Source organism: Anguilla rostrata, chromosome 1, assembly GCF_018555375.3.
Source record: "Anguilla rostrata isolate EN2019 chromosome 1, ASM1855537v3, whole genome shotgun sequence".
Classification (NCBI taxonomy): Eukaryota; Metazoa; Chordata; class Actinopteri; order Anguilliformes; family Anguillidae; genus Anguilla; species Anguilla rostrata.
This window is the reverse complement of record NC_057933.1, coordinates 62,343,613-62,364,785: the sequence shown is the minus strand read 5'-3', so window position 1 is coordinate 62,364,785 and position 21,173 is coordinate 62,343,613. Positions and strand designations below refer to the sequence as shown.

Genomic DNA, 21,173 nt, shown 5'->3' with positions numbered 1-21,173 from the left:
TTTCAAGGCAATTTAGGATGTTGGGGGGGGGCATTGGCTTGAACTTGAGCAGATGATTTTGGTAAGGTTTGGGTTATGTCCCTGACTGTTTTTTTTTTTTTCTTATTTCTCAGCCTCATAATGACTTCCTTGACTTTCATTGGCACAATTCTGGTCCTTATGCTGACTAACACCAAAATCAGACTGCAAAGGCCATCAAAAGCCTGACTAATCAGCGCTGACTAATTGAACACACCTGACTAATCAAAAACACCTGTGAAACCATTTGTCCTAAACATTATGGTGAAATGGGGGGGTGGCTATGTATAGAAATGCAATTACTTCTACCTAGTGAAGCCAGTGGGAAATGAAGTAGATTAAATTTTTTTTTAACTTTTAGAAATCACATGATTCTAATAGTAAACAAATGGAGCATAGTTGGAGAATTCTCTTGAGCTAACCATTTCTCCACCAGTTTACACTTACTGTACATAAGGCCTGAAGAACAACTGAGGGAGAAATATCAATGAATGGATGACAAAACACACGGTAGATTTAGCCAGTAGATTTTGCCAGTAAATTCAGCACAATGATGTTTTTGTTTGCTGTCTAAATATTTTTGCAGACAGGAATGCTACATTCTTATTTTCTATGAAAATGTATGTTATCAGCCTGTTTATGCAGTCTTGTTTTATTATGACAGATGGATGGAAGAGAAGGCTGTCCTTATATCTTCATATCCTGAAATGTTCTAAAGCTAATAAAGTCCGATTTGAGAGACAGAAAGAAGAGAGAACATAAAAACAGCCCCTATCTCCATAGTGAGTGAAACATTAAAATATCAGAGATACCTTCAGATAAATACCCGGGTGTTCGACGGCAATATTTATGGGGGTCCCAAAAAAATACACCAGCAGTGAATGCAACACACACACACACACACATAAGAAACTGTGGATATGTCAGTCAGAATGATAGATTTCAGCTTCAGCAGTTCCCAGGGCAGAGAAGTGGTTATGGCCTTACGCTAGTGACAACGACATGAGGATCACCACTGAATTAGAACCTCACCAGCTGTGTAAATGGGTCAAAGCATGTTACGTAAAAAAAAAAAAAAAAAACAGGCAGGCGGACACGGACATCAAATGCATTTTTGCAATTATGTCATTTCTGGCTGTTTTCTTCAATGCAGGCATTTACAGTGGAAAAAGATACATCTTGAAGACAAGGCAGCAGCAGTGGTGTGCTGTTCCTCTTCTTGACAGCTCAGTGTGACACTGACACCTGCTGGCTTTTGAGCAGAAATGCAGATGCAGTGCATACATGTCTCCAGTCTGTCATAAATGGCAGCTAGACTCCACGCAGTCTGCATCCAATGAACTTAAGAATCAGCACCAAAGGCCCCGCCCTCAGGGCTCCTCCCACACGCCCCTCTACAGTGTGATTAATTGGACTGCTCTTCACCTGCGCTTCCATTGCAAAACCTCATTTATTCTCTCCAGTTCGGGAAATTAAAGCTCAGTAAGCTTCTGGCGTCAGTCAGCAGAAACAGGGACAGCGCTATGGAAACCGAGGACCGCGGATATTTGTCAAGTACTACATGCGAGAAACTAGACACCAATCAGCAGACAAAACTACACTCAGAACCTGGGGAACAAACAGAACTGTAAGAGGAAATCATGAAGGACTAAGAGGCAGACATGTTGAGTGAAGCACTGTCAGAACAGGAACGACTGCACAGATGTGACCGTGTATAAAATCCAAAACCCAACGGCCATTTACTCTATTTAGCTCTAAATTGGGGGCCTCTCCTCTTTATTAGCACTGAGAATCGTTTGTCGTGTCATATTCCGAAGACGAGTACACAGAGCAATAAAAGGCTGAGCAAAAGGAGGGGGCGAGATGCGCTCCAGCGCCTGGGTGAGCAGCGTCATGCGAAAGGGAGAGTGTGGGCGAGACACCCCCTCACCCCTCCCTCGCCCGCGCGTTAAATCAACACAGTGAAATGAGCGCTCCGAGAAGAGACTGTGTCGACTCGCATTAAAACGCTCCCATGTGAACCCTTCGCTGCTCTATTCCTGCTGTGTTAGCCTCTGAGGAAATCTACTCCACTTGCCAGGCCAAATTGCATTTTATTCATTTTATTTTCCTAGAGCTCTTTGCCTTGCTCTCAGTCTGTTCCTAAGAACAAAGGAGGCAGCCACAACCAAATGCAGTCAGCTTCGCTTCTTTTGCTTCTGTTTGTCATGGAAGGCCAAGGCACTGAAATTCACATTACATCTTTCTCTTGACGAGATTCAGCGCTAAGTTATAAATCATACCTCAGTCTTCTCATTATTAGAACCCTAATGCCTGCCAACTTCTGAAATCAGTTCATATTCCAGTCTCTATCGACAAAGTGCCACAAGCTCTCTTCCTCTGGTACACTTCCTCTTCAGGTATGTAAATAGAATTCAAACTGAACACAAATTCCTGGGAGCTTCTGGGAAGCAAAAGTGTGTGGGTGAGCAATATCCAAACAGTCCTTTCAAAAGAGATGACATCATTATTCTTGACAGGGATTGAAGAGAAGAGCTCCCTCCTCACTGTGAAACTCTGAGAACATAGTAAGCCCTTGCATAGATACAACCAATCATCATCATCATTATTCCAGTAGATATTTTATGGCTTTACTGTATCAGGAGCAAATGCAAATATGAATTGAAGCACTTCATGTGAAGCAGTTAATAAACACTCTCCTTTCATAGTAATAAAAATCTAAATAAAAACTTATGCATGGCAAGCTAAACTTTGGTTTTTCAGGTTACTAACTGGAAGGACTGAGTAAACTCAGTCACATGTAGTCAGCGAGTGGGTGTCAACTTTACCGGAATCAATAAGCTGTCAGGGAACAGTGATTTATTTTGACTGACTGCTCCACCACAGAATAAACATTCTCCTTAGGAAATATAACACACTGCTACCATGGTGACGTATAAGTGTATGCCTTGAATAAACAGGCCCTATATGATTTCAAATTGCATGCCAATGCAACACAGCAAAAGTACAGCGATAAGAAGGAAACGTGTCCATTGTAGCAGTTATATCTCTACGACCTGAATAAGTATACCAAGAGTTTGCTTTCACATCTACTGTGGTAAGGGTGCCTCACAATAAGCACAACAGAAAGATTACACTGGAGACACTTAGCCGGCTAAACACACATTATGGTAAAGTATCACAAGCTGAAAGCCCAGCTAACTGTGATTATTAGCTTATGGTTGAAGGGAATTCAGTCCTTCTTCTTCAGGAAAGATGTGTAAATAGGATCTGGACAGTGACAAGTCTCCTCTCAGAGGACACAGCAATACTTCACACATTTACTTTCACAGATATGCTCCCAAATGTGAAAAACCCCACAGCTAAGCTCAGAAAACTCTGTGGGTAAACTCGGGAAAACGCAATCACTGCGAACACAGATAATCACCGTCCCTAGAGCTTCAGTTCAATCAAAGACAATCCCTCTGGATGCAAAAATGCCATTGCGGCAGTACTGACGAGGGACTCTGCTGGTCACAAGGAAATAAGCCACCACACACACCCGCTTCACAGTCATCGGCACAGTGGGACCCGATTCCGTCCATTCCATTTAACACAACAAACGCACATTCGGACTGATGAATTAGTGAAGATACAGTATACAGTATACACTTAGATCCTCTCGTTTTGCACCTTTCTGTGGCTGTCGTGTTCCTCCGTTCTGAATCGGGAGGGAAGGGATCCACCCAACACCTGCACTAAGGCTGCTGAGGAAGGACTTTCTGACTATACCGCACTCAGGGATTTCAGATCCCTGAGCAGACTGCACTTCCACAGCATTCGTAAACACTAGCCTCGCAAACGACACGCAAAGCTCGCTGTCACAGAATCTGAATCTCCTTGTCGCTCTCAAAAGTGCTGGCCCATTTTCTCATGAATTTTGCATTTATTGCATCATTCTTTCCCGCATATCATCATTTTCCAGTAGTTCAGTTTAATCTGGGATTATTATGTTCATTTTTAAGGGTTCGGGAAATCGTTTTCCAGTGGGGTTTTTTCCCTGTTTTTTGATTCTCTCTAAAAAAATATCCATTGTGAATGGACATCCTGTTTTAAATTGCATTTAAAAAATGAACCATTATCACCCACCCATTTTCAGAAGTGGCCAAATAATTACAGTGCTCATTTTATTTGTTTGAAAGCACCATGGAAACAAAAAAATGACATACACCTCTACCCTTGCTCATTTTTGATACGAAGTGAAGGGGGCGTATCTTTGTGTATTTTTAGCTGTCTCAGGTGTGTCTGGATATTTAGCCTTCCCAAATGCAGTCAGCCATTGTTTTCTCTCGTCCTCATCTTACGGTCGCTGGTAAAAACAAATTCCTTTCTCCGCCGACAACGGGTTAAACTTTTGGGATCAAGTTGCTAATGAATCCAGTCAGACGCTGTAATTACAGGCTCAGGTAGAATGGAAGCCCTACTAGCACTGGCTGTTAAAATCAAGCTTCCAGTCATGGAGTTTAGCACAGCTTTGAACATGGGTTACACTGGTTAATGGAAGGCACACTGGTGGAAGGTAGTCTTTTCCAACAACCAAATGTATGCAAAGAGATCTTCAATCTCTATTTTACACTTGCAACGGCACTTAAAAGGCTACTGCTATCAGTTCTGACACAGATCATTTGTTATCGCCTTTGCTCTTAACCTACATGTATGCACTTTCAGTGCCTGAATATAAATGTAATAAAAATAATAGTCTGGCACAGTCCACTTCCTGGTTATTCAAACTGATCATTAGTATCTGTAGCAGTGCTGATAGCCCTGAGGCACTGTTACTGGGGGAGGGGGAGGGGAGGGAAAGAGCAGAGGCAAAGACAAATCATATTTGTTTAAAGAGACTACAGGGGCTACATACTCCAACGTACTGTGTCAATAGCTGTGGTCTATGGTGCTTTCAAATATTTTTGCTTGAAAATACATATGAACCAATCGCATGTTAATGTGTGAACAAAAAAGAACAAGAAAAACTGCTTCTATTTTTTTCTGCCAGAATTTGATTACATCACCAATCTGTTTCCGTTTTTAAGGTGTTGTTTAACTGTGTATGCAAGAATAGCCAAAAGATTCCAATCTTGACTATATCCACCGTAACAGTAAATCAGGCCTTGAATTTCATGTAGAGCAGACCTGTAGGAGAAAGCACCCACTTTTGGGGAGTCTGGGGATCAGTATGGGGTTCTACAGCATTGGCATGAGGGCGTGTACTCACGGAGTGACCATCCCAACGCGGAACTGGACGTAGGGCACCAGCTGCAGGAGCAGACGCACCCCGTTCTGCCACTGCGCCTCGTTCCGGAACTCGCAGCCCTGAGACTCGCACTCCTCGAAAGAGAACTGGTAGTACGTGTTGGAGTCCTCGAAAACGATGTGCTGGTCCACTAGAAGGCAAGAATTCAGCAGGCGTCAGTGATGCATACTCTCGGCTCTGAGACTGTAGAGGCTGGGACACGATGCAGGAAAATCCCACCCAACGAGGGCCGGCAACTTCCCACCACAGAAACCAGCACCAAACCTTCAGGTTTCCAGCTCAATTATTGTGAAGTGCCAGTGTGTGGATCAACTTATTGCTCAAACCTCTTGCTTTTCATTTCTTAATTTACGAAATCATTAACCCAGTCTGGAACTTTTTTAATAAATGATTTTTTTAAATAACAAAAATAACCACTGAAGACACAAAGGACCTCTAATCAGTAGTTTACCTTGGGATAGGTTTCTCTTGATAAACAGCTAACTTGATAATTATGCCAGGGTGATTGTTTGGAACAAAAACAAACAGGCACACTGATGCTCTAAAGACTGAGTCAACACTGGGGTTTTAATGCTGTACTTTGCTAGTGATCAGATAACAGGTGCAGGCAGTAAAGAGGCCCTGACCCCAGCAGGGTGCTCTGCCTTACTGTATACTGCAAGGCCACAGAAGTCACAGAGTGTCTCATAATTGTTCATACATGGCCAGATAGAAATGCCTATCAGATTTATTACACAGAACAGCACCCTTCTGAGAGCTGGGTGCGAGACGTGTAGGGTACACTCACCTGTACATCACAAACAGGTAAGGTACACTCACCTGTACATCACAAACAGGTAAGGTACACTCACCTTAACAACAGTAGTACATACCTTACTAACAGAAATACACTACCGTACTCGAGACGGGTAGTACACTACACATCAAGACGGTAAGGTATTATCAGACAGGTAGCACACTTACTAACATCGATGTAGCATCCGACATAAAGTAGGTACATCACTACTCAGGATAGGCAATGTACACTTACCTATACATCAGAGACAGGTAAGGTACACTCACCTGTACATCACAGACAGGTAAGAAACACTCACCTGTACATTACAGACAGGTAAGGTACACTCACCTGTAAATGAGAGATAGGTAAACTCACCTGACATCAGGATGCCCAGTTCCAGCAGAACCTGCCAGACCTTTGTGGCCATCATCCTGCACTGTATAAAGAGACACTGTTCCAGGAGCCACTGAACCAACTCCAGGCCAACATAGCTCCTCCTGCACAGAGAGGGGAGGTTATTCACAGAGAGGCACAGAAAACACGTACTGTCTTATATCCCATAACACATTCATCACACACAAGCAACAAGCAAATACTGCATCAGTTCTAAACCAATGGACACAGCACCTCTAAGACAGAGAAAAAGAGTACGCGAGAGGAGGGGGAGGAGTTATTCACACACAGACACAGAAAATGCACATGTTCTCCTAAGTCACTGCATGTAGTACTTATCACAGACCTACACCCATAAACAAAGCACAGTTTGTGCAGGTGGCTCAGTTGACATGACTGCTCCAGCAGAGATAAACAGGGTTACTCACAGTCTGCACAGACCACGCACTCCTCACACACCTGCGCATAAACACAGTCTACACAGAACACGCACTCCTCACACATCTGCGCATAAACACTGGCCCAGTTTCAAAGTAAGGAGCTCCCAATCAGCTTAATCAGTGCTTCACACAGAATAAACACAGCGCACACCCTCAAAAACAGCCTCCATACGTTTAATCACATTCCACTGGAAGGAATCACATCATGCCTGCAGCGAGACGGTGTGTTACTCACAGTGTCTCACACTGCCATGTGCACCTAACGCAGAGCGCTGTCTCTCTGCAGGACGGCATGCCGTCACACACGCGTCTGTCTCTCACACACACAGACTCACACACACGCGTCTCTCTCTCACACACACAGACTCACACACACACACGCGTCTCTCTCTCACACACACACACACACACACACGCGTCTGTCTCTCACACACACAGACTCACACACACACGCGTCTGACTCTCACACACACAAACTCACACACACACACATCTCTCTTTCACACACACACACACACACACACACACACGCGTCTGTCTCTCACACACACAAACTCACACACACACACGTCTCTCTCTCACACACACGTGCGCGCGTCTCTCTCTCATACACACAGACATAAACACACGGACACACACACATACGCGTCTCTCTCACACACACACACGCGTCTCTCTCACACAGAGACACACACAAAAACACATGCACACACACACACGCGCATGCACACGCACAGACCCTCACACACACACACTCACCTCTTTCACTCTCTCTCTCAAACACAGACATACACGCACACACACACACACACACACACACACACACACACACTCTCCTGCCGTTCTCTCTCTCACATACAAACACCTGCTAGTTAGCTACAGAACATCACCTAACCACACCCCTTTCCCATTCAAAAGCATTCCCTTTTGTTCAAGCCATACACCAATGTCAATATGATCCTTCCTCAGACCATTCTGCACAGAAACCTTAGCCTTGCACTTCTGCCCCCTTCTTCGGAGGGAAGTTCCCTGTCCCTTCTCCGAATCTACTCCATCAGGGTAGTGAAAGAAAAGGCAGGGGAAGCCCATGAACACTGCATTTTGCACTTTGGACTCCTTACCCGACAGAGAAAACTGAAAGGAGAATTATGCATGTGCTAGTTAGCAGTGGTGCTGTATTTACTCAAAGAGAAATGCGCCAAGTGGCCAATGTACTGGCCATTTCAGGACAATGACAAGACAGTTCCCATGCAACAAATTGACTGGTCTAGTCAGGTCTGGTTTAAATAACTATCGATCATAACTAGCAATAGCATTAACATTGCACCAACATTTTATACATATTGAACAAGTCCTTGTTTACTTCTCAAGTGTTTAACTGAGTTTAGTTGAATCGCCACGAAAACAATGCCTGTTAGAGTGAGAAGACTGACTGCAAGCCTAACAACCTGTTGGCTTGAAGAACAGAGCTAGCCATGCTTGCGCTGACACCTGCCAATTCGCATGTCAAGCGCAACAAGCCTGGGCTATTACTGAATTCAATCGCCGTGATTAATCACTAAATAAGCACTTAAAAATGCATGCGTCAGCACAAAGGGCTCCACCCAAACGTCCTTCAGAGGTCACAGCACCAACGGTAACCTAACTGACGACATTGTCTCCGTGCAGACCAGGAAGCGAAAGTTTAAAACAAAGCCGTTGCATTGAGCATGTATGCGCACCTCCCAGCTGCAGTGCCCCGTGGCCCCATACATCTCAATCACAGCCAATTAGAGCTGCACGCAGCAGGAGGGACTTCATAATTCACCACAGATATGCGCTCTGATCGACTGCTCTTCGCCATGACAGGCAGGGAAGAGCGTTCCTGATTCGACCAGCGGCGGTCGTGAATCACGACTCGAGTCAGCCCAGCATGATATAAGCACCACAATGACATGACAGGCAGGCTAAACACAAAATAAACAGCACCAAAGCCACCCCCTGTATCACTGCTTAAACGCTTATAAACAGGCTTTTTAGCGTGCCAACATTAGACATAAATTGTTTTCATGAGTTGATTTTTTTTTCTTTTTGTTTTTTTGGGAGTGGTTCAGGGCTTTTTCTTTCTAAACCAGCCCCTGGTTTATTTAAACACAGACAACTCAGAGACAGGAATAATGCGCTTCTTACTGAGTCTTGTCAGGGGAAATATCTGATTTACCTCGGATCAAAATAAGCACCAGGTAACCTTGACTGCAGTAGAAGCGCATTTTTTGACTGCCAGCCGATATAGAACTGTCATTATCATAACTTTCACTGTCTCGCAACCACACAACCTCCCAACTCAAATGGTAATGACTGGTTCAAGCATGCAAGATTTACCACAAGCTGTAATTAACATAAGTGAAGGTGGATCACAAACATGTGACCACCTTGAAGCACAAAAAGGTTTGAATAGCATATGGCAAAGCTATTCAGCCCAACAATACGGCCCACTGCAGGCAGCGACAGGGAAGTGGTTTTGGACAGGATCTCCTGGATTCTCACACACACAATGGGACAGGATACCTGATGATCCTGGCCAGATGGATTCGGTCTTTGGCAGGATACGGGCCGTGTGATAAGAAAGCGTTCCTCAAGGCGCGTCCGGCGCAAGGGAAATTTTCTAAGCAGGCCTGAAAACCACAATGAATGAGTCCGCAGATTTATTGCCCTTTGTGTACACTGCAAACACAACACGTAATAACACCTTCTGTGTCCAGAGTAAATATTCAAACAGAGGACTAATACCTCACTGAATTGGACCAATTACATGCCACTTCAAGGTGGCTCAAAAAGAAACTAACCAGGGTGAAGTATTTTATTGGTCTACCATATATTAATAAATTGGTTTTAAATTCAAATAAAATTCAACAAAATAAAAATCTTATTACACCAATAAATATTATGTAAACAATGAAGTTTATCCTCCAATGAGCTTGTGGTGTTACATAAATCACAGATCTGTCCTGTAAGCTTTTTCAATCCTAAAACACCTTCAGAGCAAAAGGGAAAGTCCACTTTCTAGCATTTTGGATCAGTTTAGGCTTTGCTATCAAACACATTACACTTACAAAACAGGTATCAGGTGAGCCTGTCACTATACAGGTTCATCCTGAGGGCACTGAACATCTCCACCAGGCCACAACAACATTAGGTCATAATGCATATAGCTATACAGACAACAGGTTGCTATCTTTTAGCTAGTGTTATATAATACACTTGTGCTGCCACAATATTGAATATCATTGTTGCCATGCCAAACAACACAGGATTTACATAATAGACAATGAAAAGCGGTGATTGGCAACTGGCTTGAAGTTTAACAAAGTAGAACCTGACCAGTAGATGGTCAATAATCTTTCATGCAGCTTCATTAGGCTAAAACCCATTTTGTCAGTGGAATATGCCTTCAGGGCTAAAGATCAAACAGAGGCATTAAAAGGGGCTCACACAGATTATGTGGGATTTAGACAGTGACGAAGACACAGCCATACACAGCCCTGTGCGTAAATAATAAAATAATCATAATCACTGACCTTCAAATCAAATCAAGCCTGATAAAGTTTATTTAAAGAATCATCTCATTTGGGGCAGAAATCATGGTTTAGTGGTTAGGGAATTTGATCTATAATGATACCATTGCTGGTTCAAACCCCAGGTTTGGCACAGCTGCTTTACACTTGAGGAGTTGTGCTTCAGTAAATATGTAATTATGTATAAACCAATAATGCGTCCAATGCCAGCTAAAGGTGCCACAAAAAGAGCGTAATGTAAGAAATGCAACTAAATCATGCAACAAATATAAGTGTATTACAGAAAACATTTTGAATAAAATAATTAGAGCGTGTGCACAGTCAGACTAAAATATTAAACTTTCTTTTAGCCCCTGAAAGGCTGCATTTGTGCGCAAGAGGCAGACAGGCAGAAATGAGAATGTACTGCAGTCATTGTCAGAGTACAGAAACAGCAGCCTTTTTAACTCAGGCTTTAATATTCATGCGCTGTTGAGCGTCATAACAAACGGCACAGAGAAACATCACATTTACCTTCTGTTTGGAGAAGCCTGAACTGGGCCCGGGAGTGGTGTCAGGTAACTGTAGGACGGACAAAATCAATATAAAACCACATGAGCATCATTACCTTCAACAACCAACAAGAGAACAAAAGACCAGGAGTATGGGTGACCTTCTACAACACAATAATACAGACCAACAACAGGCACTCATTTGCTAGATTTCCTTTATAATATTACTAAAATTAGCATAAGCATTGTACTGTGTGCTGCAGTAATATTCTATTTTAATGAGTGTATTCACCACAAAAAACAAAACAGTCAACAATAAGAAACATGATCACTTCAAGTGTGTGCCAGTCATTAGCACACACTGACCACAAAAAAAAACGATTCTGAAGTCATTGCAAATTTTACATTACATGCCAACGTTCCAAGAAGACAAGAAAACCGGGGAAACTATATTTAAGAGCCAAAATGGTATGCATTTTGAACACCTGTAAAAAAAAATACAAATACAGATATATAACATTCAAAACATTTTAAATATTTCAGACCTACGAAATTGATCTGATCACAATTCAGCTGGTAGTGTTCCAAGACAGAAAATCAAAAAAATGTTTAAATGCTTTCTTAAAAACAAATATTTAACACTTTATTGTGAGAACAGATGAGAAAGAGTGGGGCCAAAGTGGTGAAAATCAGTGATAGACAACTAGGGCACAGTTTGTAGGTCAGCTAAGCAAATAAACTGTCATAAAGTCCAAAGCATGCTAATCGGCTTAATAGTAAAATGGGGAGCTGCCATACACTAAGTGGCCCATATATCTTAGTTTGCTAATCCCAAGTAAATGAAAATGACTGGATGTATAAAGAACATTGCCAAAGTAACTGAAGCAAATAAAATATCAATATTCTAAAAAAATCTATGGTTAGGATGGTTTTAAAAGTTCTTTTTTTTATTATTATTTTTAAAGATACTTAATTGAACTAAGTGCTGTGTGATACTTAATTTCTTTATGTAACTTCTTGTTGAATATTAACAAAACACTGAATTGAACACATTGATTGTTTAAAGCATACAGGACATTTTAAATGGTGGCCTTTCACTACAAAACAAAAACATAGGTTGTCATACCCTCAATTTACTCTGGAATTTTGAGTACTACCCAGCGTTAGCTCATCCAGTTCCACCTTTCCTGCTATGTGCATTATAGACCTCCCTCCTTTATGCACCACGTACAGTACCTCTATGGAGCATGAACCCAGTGTGTGCAGGACTGCTCAATGACATCACCTGAAGGGGTGGGGTATCAGTGCACTGTGAGCATACACCCAAACAATAGTGATATAAGCACAAGTGAATGAATGAATGAATGAATTAATGAAAACTGCTTGACTTGTGTTGGATAAAAATAACAGTTTTTATTGAACAGGATACTCCATTGATTTGTGTAGAAATTATTTATGATCATCCTATTCGTTGCCGTTGGAAAACCTGAAGGGAACAGGAATGCTGTACCTGTATATAAACAAGCCATATGGGAGCAGCAGGGAGTTCAGCTCCTCTTCTGCTACACTCAAAAGGGCGCATGCCATCTGTGATGCTGAATACTTTCACAGCTGTTTATACATATATGCCACACGACTTTCACCCCTTGCTTTGAACTTTCAGTTCAAAATCCATAGAAATATAATTATTTATTAAGTGGCATCAAATAAGAAAAAACACATTGAAGACTCATAGGAGGTCATAGACAGTTCTTTGAGATTACAAAACAACTCATATGAAAACAGTCTCTAAAACATTTATGGAGTTATTCAGTAAAATAGGCTGGAATGGCAGTTCTCAAACATGACTGAAGACTTTAACAGCTGAAAGGGCACAAAGTCAGGCTCCGACAGGCTATCACACCACAGGATTGAGCTCGGGCTGTCATCAGCCATCAATAACCAGGAGTCCATGGAGATGGGCTTTGCCCCCACCCGAGATTAAGTCGGGTTTTAGTCAGCCAGAGTTATTGCTGCATTAACTCCTCCAAACAGAACGCCAGGCCCCCACACACTGCCATCTGTACTCATCAGTGAGTAATACACTTCTCCTTTTGCCAGTGCCAGCTCTCCGACAGCACAGCACAGTGAGGCCTGTAGTGTGGAATACGATCTGCAGGTGAGTAAATCAGAGACCTGCACTGCTCCTTGCATGGGTGTAAGAGGCATAAAGTAGCACAGACCTACTGTAAGCAGCACAACTGCATTTTTTCAAATTGGGAGGAAAAAAATCAAGTAAATAGCAAGTAAAGAAAAAAGAAAATCCACATTAGAGAGAGGTACAATGCTTTTGTTGGGCTGTACTTTCAATTTTAAACTACAAGCACTATAATAGCTTTGGTGAAGCCACTAAGTCCCTCATAAACACATGCTCCCATGCCCAAAGGAAGCAGGTAGCACATCAGGTAAATGTCAGCAATAATCACAATTAATCCCCACACACTCGCCACAGAAAGGTTACCAACATCAATATTACCCAATGGAAATAACCCAATTATTATGTTGGCACAATATTTTCAATCATCAACTGAAATCTAGAGAGATCATTTATTTGAAATTTAGCAAAAGCAATGTTAAAAAGAGATGAGCAATATTTGCACATAAAAGGCACGAATCATTTTTTAGACAGATAACTGCTTCACAAAATTGAATCGGCTTCCAGCATGATGCACTTCCACTCGGTTAAACACTGAAATCACAGAACTATATTAAAAACAGAGCTGAAGCTTCCAGTCTATATGTTTATGTAATACGACCCAAGTGTCATATTTACTTTTAGTGTCACATAGCCACACATAAAGACTCAAGACAAAAAGAGGCCAATCAGACCATTAAAAGGATAAAACGCATCAAGTGTGATGCCCATTCGAAGGTTCACAGCCTTAGATTTCTTAGGGTTTAAGTACCCCAATTAACACTCCTACTACATTTTACACTAAATCAATCTCCACTGACAACTTTGTTCCAATGTCCATAATCATTAACAGAATGAAAACTGACTTCAAGAATTTTTTGTTCCAAGCTCTGTTTTTCAAACACTGAAAAGTAGTTGTGATTCAGAGGATAATGGGCTTAACTGGAATACATGAAAATACTAAGAAATACAGGGCTTTTGAGGCAGAAACTTCCATTATCCTGACTACAGAAAATGAAATAATTTAAAGTATCTGTAGCATGATTTAAAGAGATAAAAATCAACATGGGATTATGATGAAACATTACACTTTTAGGAAGTCAGCACAACATGTAGCTACATGTGCCACTGCTTTTAAGGAACTAATACATTTCCCCCATTCTGGACTTCTCACTTGCCGCACAGCCGGCCTAGAGCTGCAACATCCTCCCATATTCAGGAAGGAGCATGCTAGCCCTGTGAAATGGGTGTAGTCAAATGAGGCTTCTCTTTGCTCCACAAGCTGAACTGCGGCAGTTACTACATCAGGACACTGTGACTGGGACACAGCTGGTGCAGGCACACTGCAGGCACCAAGCTCACCTGATGAGCAGCGAGGTGAGGATAGAATGAACCCACCCCCCCCCCCCTCCCCCCCCCCTCTCGGGTCAACTGTGAAAACAAGCGCAGTGGACAATTCTCATAAGCAATATCTCTCTAATGTCTTTCATTTAGATATAAAAGAACACAATGCATTTTTGTAGTATCTTTTCTACGCAATGTTTAAGATGTGACATGGTCATCACCCCATGCAGATTTTTTCCACATTGTAATCTCTAAAATGTTTTTGAAACATTAAGGAACAAGTGCGGGTAAATTACAAATCCTGCAAACCATGTCCAAAATTCATGAAAACGAACAGTGCGACAACCTTTATTTTCCTGCCCTCAACCATTGATTCAATAGCAATAACATGCATTGGTGGGTTTATTATCATATGAAAATATATGCCCATGTTAAGGATAACTAAAGAAAGTAATTCCACTTGGAGATGTCATATACAGTTCTAATATTCCTATATAAATTGATGCACACACACTCACGCAAATGCGCAAACTCACGCAAGCACACACACAAAATTCAGTCATTTTCAATTACTGATTAACACCGATGTAAAAAAGATGAGCAGTATCCTGAAATTAGGCATTTCCTTTCAAATTCTCTAAAATAGCTAATTTCGATATAATTGTCAAAGTTACAGTGTAATGGTAATGGTTATAGAGTTTGGTACAGTGTAATTTCCGATGTGCTCATATCTCAAAGATCATACTGTGCTTGTGTACATGCATATTTATATTTTTCAATGCTGATACAGCATTTACTGCCCTGTCAGCTGACCCCTCAATCGTTCCCTCTTCCCTCGTTATCATTCTGGGAAAATAAATATTCCCACATAATGCACAATGGTTATCTGAAAAGTAGCTTTTATAATCCCATCCTTATTTGTTGAGTAGCCTATATCATGTGTACCCAGCCCAGTTAAACAATTCAACACAATAAAACAATCTATTATGCAAAACTTCAAAACGTCAAAACTGAAAGGGATGAGCACTGGATATTGTTGAGGTTTGAGTAATTGGTGTAAAATTTGTGTCAAATAAAAATCAGATCAAGGCTTTGATGGGCAACCAGGTGACATGACAGACAAGTTTCTTGGCTACAATATCCTCCCCTGTGTGGCAGAGTCGTGTGGCCTTGTTCCAAATTAGTTTTTTTTTCCAGCACACTCCCTGATTTGCTCCAACCTTTGCATATCTGGGCATGTCTGTTCCACTCCACAAGTCCTCCAGAAACGAGATCCCACTCAGCCATGGAGCCCAGACAAGGACACCACTGACAGAAAAATTAGTCCTGCTGTAAAATATGTTTAAGGAGGGAGAAAAAAAACATAGGAGGAGCAAGAAAGATATTATCTCTTTGAACCTTCAAAAGTCTCAGATCTGCTTATATGATTTTCTGAGAGTCATTCAAAGTTGACACTGATTACAGCAAGATTAAATGCTTCCCTTTCAAGCTCATTTGTACAGTATAACAATGTACAGTAGGGCACAGGCTGCTAAAGTGTAATTTATGTCATGCGGTAATAAGACAAAATACCCTATCATACAAAAGTGAGACATCAAACAGGCATCACTACATTGAGAATTAAATACTAAAGAGACTAAACAAATCTTCCCATATCAAAAAATCCCATATCAAAAGCTTATCAAGGGATTTCAATTCCTACCCAATCAGTTTACACAATTTACAGCAAAACAATATTATGACTGGATGACAAGAGCCACGAGAGACAGGTTTGGTAAATTTTACAGCAGACATTATCTTTTAGGCCCCTTGAAATCACTAGAAGACCTGATTCTGTCCAAAAAATATGTCAGTGGTTCTCAGTGCATTGTCTTTAAAACAATCCATCTGTTGTTTCTTGAGGCCCAATTATTCTAATATTATAGCTCCAGATAGTAATTATATCAATAAGTAAAAATGCACATCCATACATTATGAGGTTATGACTATATTTTAAAAAGAAAAGAAAGGAATGGTACTTTCTACCTTTCTTCTATAATTCAAACCAATAACTTTGCAATAACATTTTGTTTAAAACTGCATATTGCAATGCATAATTATGATTACAATTAACATGTAACAACTATGATATCAGCCTCCTGGTACTGAAAGAGTGATACACAATCCAGGCACTGTCAGAACAACAGGAAAAATACAGGATTTAAATACTGATTATATATTTCTAATATTATAGTTTACATAATCATTCCTTCTCAGAACAAGACTATTAGTGTATCCACTAATGTTTAGTCTACATACAAAGAGTGAGGTGCTCCCCGTGAAGGGCAGCATCACAGAATGATGGTACTGTCTCCAAACTCATTACCAGGAGGTACTGTATGGTTTTCAACCCCAGATGAGAAAATACTGCCTGAGCAAGATATCTCATATCTATTCCAGGTCAAACCTCTGCTCTATCACTGGCTGATAGAATATCTGTAATGTGCAAAAACTGAACCTAATATGGGTAGAAGAGACTGTCTGCTTCAGGGAACAATGTGATTTTTTTTCTGAGACACTTTTCCAATTGAAGTCACATCTCACCAAACTGGTTTCTGACAATTGAGAGAAAGGCCCATAACTACCACTGCACCCACAGAGGGTCATCCGTGCACTCAGAAGATTTTTTGTTGATTATGAAAATATAGAAGGGAACAGGAAAACACAAGAAAATGACTTCATTCCAGATCAAAGCAGTATGACAGATAGTCATTGTTGTTTTAAAAACAAGAAAGTAGCTGGCTCACCAGGTTACTGTTGTTGTTTGACAGGTTGATTGGATCACCTATGCTTTTGGATTCAAAATGTTGTAATGCACTAGACTTACCTGAAAATCCACCACAGAGCTGAGGTTGACCATAACTTTTGTTTTTTGTAGCCTATTAATCATTTTTAAAACTTAGCATGGAATGCATTTCATTACGTATAGTATTAAGACAGACTTCATGGCAAGATAAGAGATTGTGCTACCAACAGTGACCTAGTATCAGTTAGTTCCCATTTGTCACATGATGCACAAAACAGTTTCTTTGTTTCTCTAATATGGTTTTCACAGCTTTCTAGCATATTGCAATTTTATATGCTCATAGATCTGTTTCTGTACAGAATCAATTCATATTCCAATGGAGGGTCAAGCCATGAATTTAAATCTGTGGTGGCCTGGATAAATTTCCATTTACCATAGCATGTGCTGATCAATGGGGTGTGTAAACAGGCCTCCTTTCAATTGCCTTCATTCTGTTTTAAATAGTTAATACTTTCTTTAATAGGGATAACTGCTAACTGTAAGTTGTTCTTATTCTTGTTAAGCCACTTTCACATGACACAAATCAAACGCTGCATTCCATGCCAAGTAAGGTGGTGACTACACGTGAGAAGAATCGAGTGCTGCCAGCTGTTGAAACTTGACGTCATTCATCCAAGAAGTTGTTGATTTGGAAAACTGTAACAACGTCGATAGTAGGTTGTCTGGGGTATAAGAATACATTGTGAACTCACTTTGTGAAACCAAAAATCCTGGATTTATCCCAAAATGTTCTCCCATGTTTACATCCGCTCGCTTCATACAAAGCTGTGGTGTGATTGGATGCGATATGAAAGGTCAACTTCAAACAAGGTCAAAGTTCAAACGATTTGAACTTTGTAGATTGCAACTCTGATTTAATTTTGGGCTGTGCCCTTCATCAGGCTTAGTGTTGCTGCCAAGTCGAGCATCAATGCTCCCTCCATAGGAATGTAAAGGTTTGATGCTGTGTTGAGTGTTTTGACACTGATCATGTGCAAACAGCTGTATTCCTACTTGGAATTAAAAAAATCCACAAGATTATTTTGGAAATATTCTGATTATTACTCTAGCACCAGTTAGCCTAATTAACAAACAGAAAATGAAGGACAAATCTGATATAGCATTTCACATCAATATTCATAAAGGGTAGCTGCATAAAATTAGAGAATTCATTGATATTAATTTTTCTTACTGAAAGTGTGAGTGAATTTACATCTATTTGCAGTGAGTCATTATGCACAATGAAAGCACTGCAGGTTCCTGTAGTGCTGGGGGGAATAGGGTTTGTCAATGCTATTTAACCTTACAAGCCATAGAATATTCAAGTATCAAACTATGCTTATCCATATTTAAAACCAGCTCACAATATTTCTAATGGCAGCAAGGCAGCACCTTATGAATGTCTGAGAAATATACACATACACGTGAACAAGTAGGCTACTCTTCAAAAGCGTACCACTGTTGCAAAGTTCATTCCCTAGTGGCGCAAAGCAAACAGCCTGAAGCAGTAATATCTTTTAAATAGCCTGCTCATAGCAAACTAAATGTGTTAAGTAGTCCCTTATGTGATCTTAAAATCTTCTACCAAGAAATGTGGCTTCACGGCTTTTGTTTTGGGCAAACTCCCACTTGACACACAGAATATCAATGCCTGAATACTCAGAGTCTCATAATGAAACACCCTAGTTATGATGAAATGCTGACAGGCTGCAGAATAAAAATAATGTGCATTGGCAAACACAGAACAATATCAATCAGGGATCCGAGGGACCAGGGGGTGCATGGGTCAGCCATTTCATTCAAAGGCATTACCTTTCCAAAGTTAATATATTATGTGCTTAACAGAAATTACAGTGGGAGGCCCACTGGTAATAAAAAATACACATTCAAACCCATTTCAATACAAAGTAGCCTATATAACCAGACAACTTTCATCTGCTTTCGACTTGCATGGACAAGCATCAGTACTGTATGAACATAATAATCAATAACCAAAAAAAGCAAAACAATTACAACACAAATCAAAATCGAATTGTGGATCAAAGCAACAGCTAGTGAGGAACATCTGATCACGATCAGATTCAGAAAAAAAGCTTCTGTCCGCAAATGGGTTATGATAAGATGTGTGTGAAAACACATTGCTAGTACTGTTTGGAAATGCTGACTGAATGCTGTATTGTGTTTGATCGGTCTGTGACACCGGACATAACTAGTTTGATCAGATGTATCACGTACATCTGTTCATTTTCAACCGATTCTGCATCCGAATGCTGTTCGGTCCATTTTAGCATGAGCAGGAAAGGGGAATCCCATCTAACACTGGTTCTTACACGCGGGTAGCCCCCAAACACTGCACCAGTGTGATGTCTTTAAAATTTTTGCTGTTATATTTTCGTTATATCACCTCAAGTGACCACTAGAACTGAAGAGGTTAAAATGAAAAGGTAAACACATATTGACTAGGTTCGCGAAACCAAGCCTCAACATCTAGGCTACATTAGGCTATCATTCATTACGGCCACTTTCATTTTACCGCCCATCTACTCTGCTCTGTGTATTCTCTGTACTCAGCTGTCACGCCCACGCTGAATTATTTGTAGCCAATTAAATCTTTATTGCAAGGTACATTTCATTTTTTTAACGAAAATATGCTTGGCAGCACCTCTGAGAAGGTGAGTAAGCTATCGATACCGTGCACTTAGTTGAATAAATGGAAAACGAGTAAGGTAACGTAACGGTGCGTGGGACGTGTAATATTTTTGCCTTTGATATGGTGGATTCATAAAAATAAAATCGAACAATTACAATAAACCATTAATTCATTAAACGTTGGTTAACATAGTTCATTAGGATATGTGGATTTATTATTTTATTTGTTTACGTTTTTGTTTATGACATCAATGGTAAATACGATTAACTGCAGAAGCAGGCATCCATAGCTGTCCATATAAGGAACCTACACCCACACCCGTATTATATCGATATATTCTGGCTTGCGTTGCGCTACAGCAAGACAGGAGTGTTCATATAGGATAGTAGGCTACAAAGCGTAAAAAGCTGAATTGAAACTGTATAGATCACGGTGCGTTACTTACAGCCTCCACACTTTTCTTCCTCAAATGCAATCCGTGTTTTAACAATCCTGGTAGATCTCTGATCTTCTGCTTCAACTGGACTTGCTCCTTTGCGTTTTTGTTCCACCGCCAGGCTGTCAAGAGTCCGTCTTCCGATGCACTCGGCATGCCTTCTGCTTCCCCCATCTCCCCTACAACACTCACAGAGAACCGCTTCGGAACTGCATTCTCCCTCTTAGTATTTTATCCATCTGCAACGAGCTTTCTGACGACCGGGTTCCTGCATCACGCGACGCTGCTCCACCCAGCGCTATTCTGCATTTTCTGTCATAAGAGTGTCTATATATAACGTGGGCTGAGCTCATCCACAGGTGCAAATATCACACTGAAAACACGGCTATCTTGTCCGGGGAAGAAACGCAAAACTGTGTCTTCCGTGTCCTGGCGTGTTTCCCCCATTCGTCCAAATAAACAGCGCAAATAGAAAACGTGGACAAGTGTGAATGCGGGAACACCGAATGTCCTTTTCGCCGTCACTGACGAAGGGTTCTTGAACAACAGCAGCGTTATAAATAATTCACACCTTGTCGGAAATGGTAAACGAATTGGTACATGGCAGCGTGTGGCTCCCGGTCATGGCGATGAGCTGGAGATCTGTGCTTTAGGTAGTGTCAGGTGAACGTACGTGTCGAGTTGACACTTCCTGTTTGAAACCTACAGGATCAACATTGTTCCTATCGGACCTGATTCCTCGCTTACCTCTGTAACGAACCCATTGATATCTTAACATTTAA

The 21,173-nt window shown here is 41.0% G+C and overlaps 1 protein-coding gene across 3 annotated transcripts in view; it reads right to left on the bottom strand.

Moving 5' to 3' along the window:
• Window positions 1-20,927, bottom strand: part of rapgef5b (Rap guanine nucleotide exchange factor (GEF) 5b) — a 72,327-nt gene extending 51,400 nt beyond the window's left edge. For 2 of the 3 annotated variants that reach the window (XM_064347976.1, XM_064347968.1), the window contains exons 1-5: window positions 20,401-20,922; window positions 10,987-11,034; window positions 9,467-9,573; window positions 6,462-6,583; window positions 5,270-5,438 (exon numbers count right to left, since the gene is read on the bottom strand). In XM_064347976.1, the coding sequence (XP_064204046.1) occupies window positions 5,270-5,438; window positions 6,462-6,583; window positions 9,467-9,573; window positions 10,987-11,034; window positions 20,401-20,565 (611 nt within the window). In that variant the 5' untranslated portion in view covers window positions 20,566-20,922. Of the gene's footprint in view, window positions 1-5,269; window positions 5,439-6,461; window positions 6,584-9,466; window positions 9,574-10,986; window positions 11,035-20,400 lie in introns of all 3 variants that reach the window. The other variant, XM_064347984.1, reaches the window with a different exon arrangement.
• Between the last annotated feature and the right edge of the window lie 246 nt (window positions 20,928-21,173).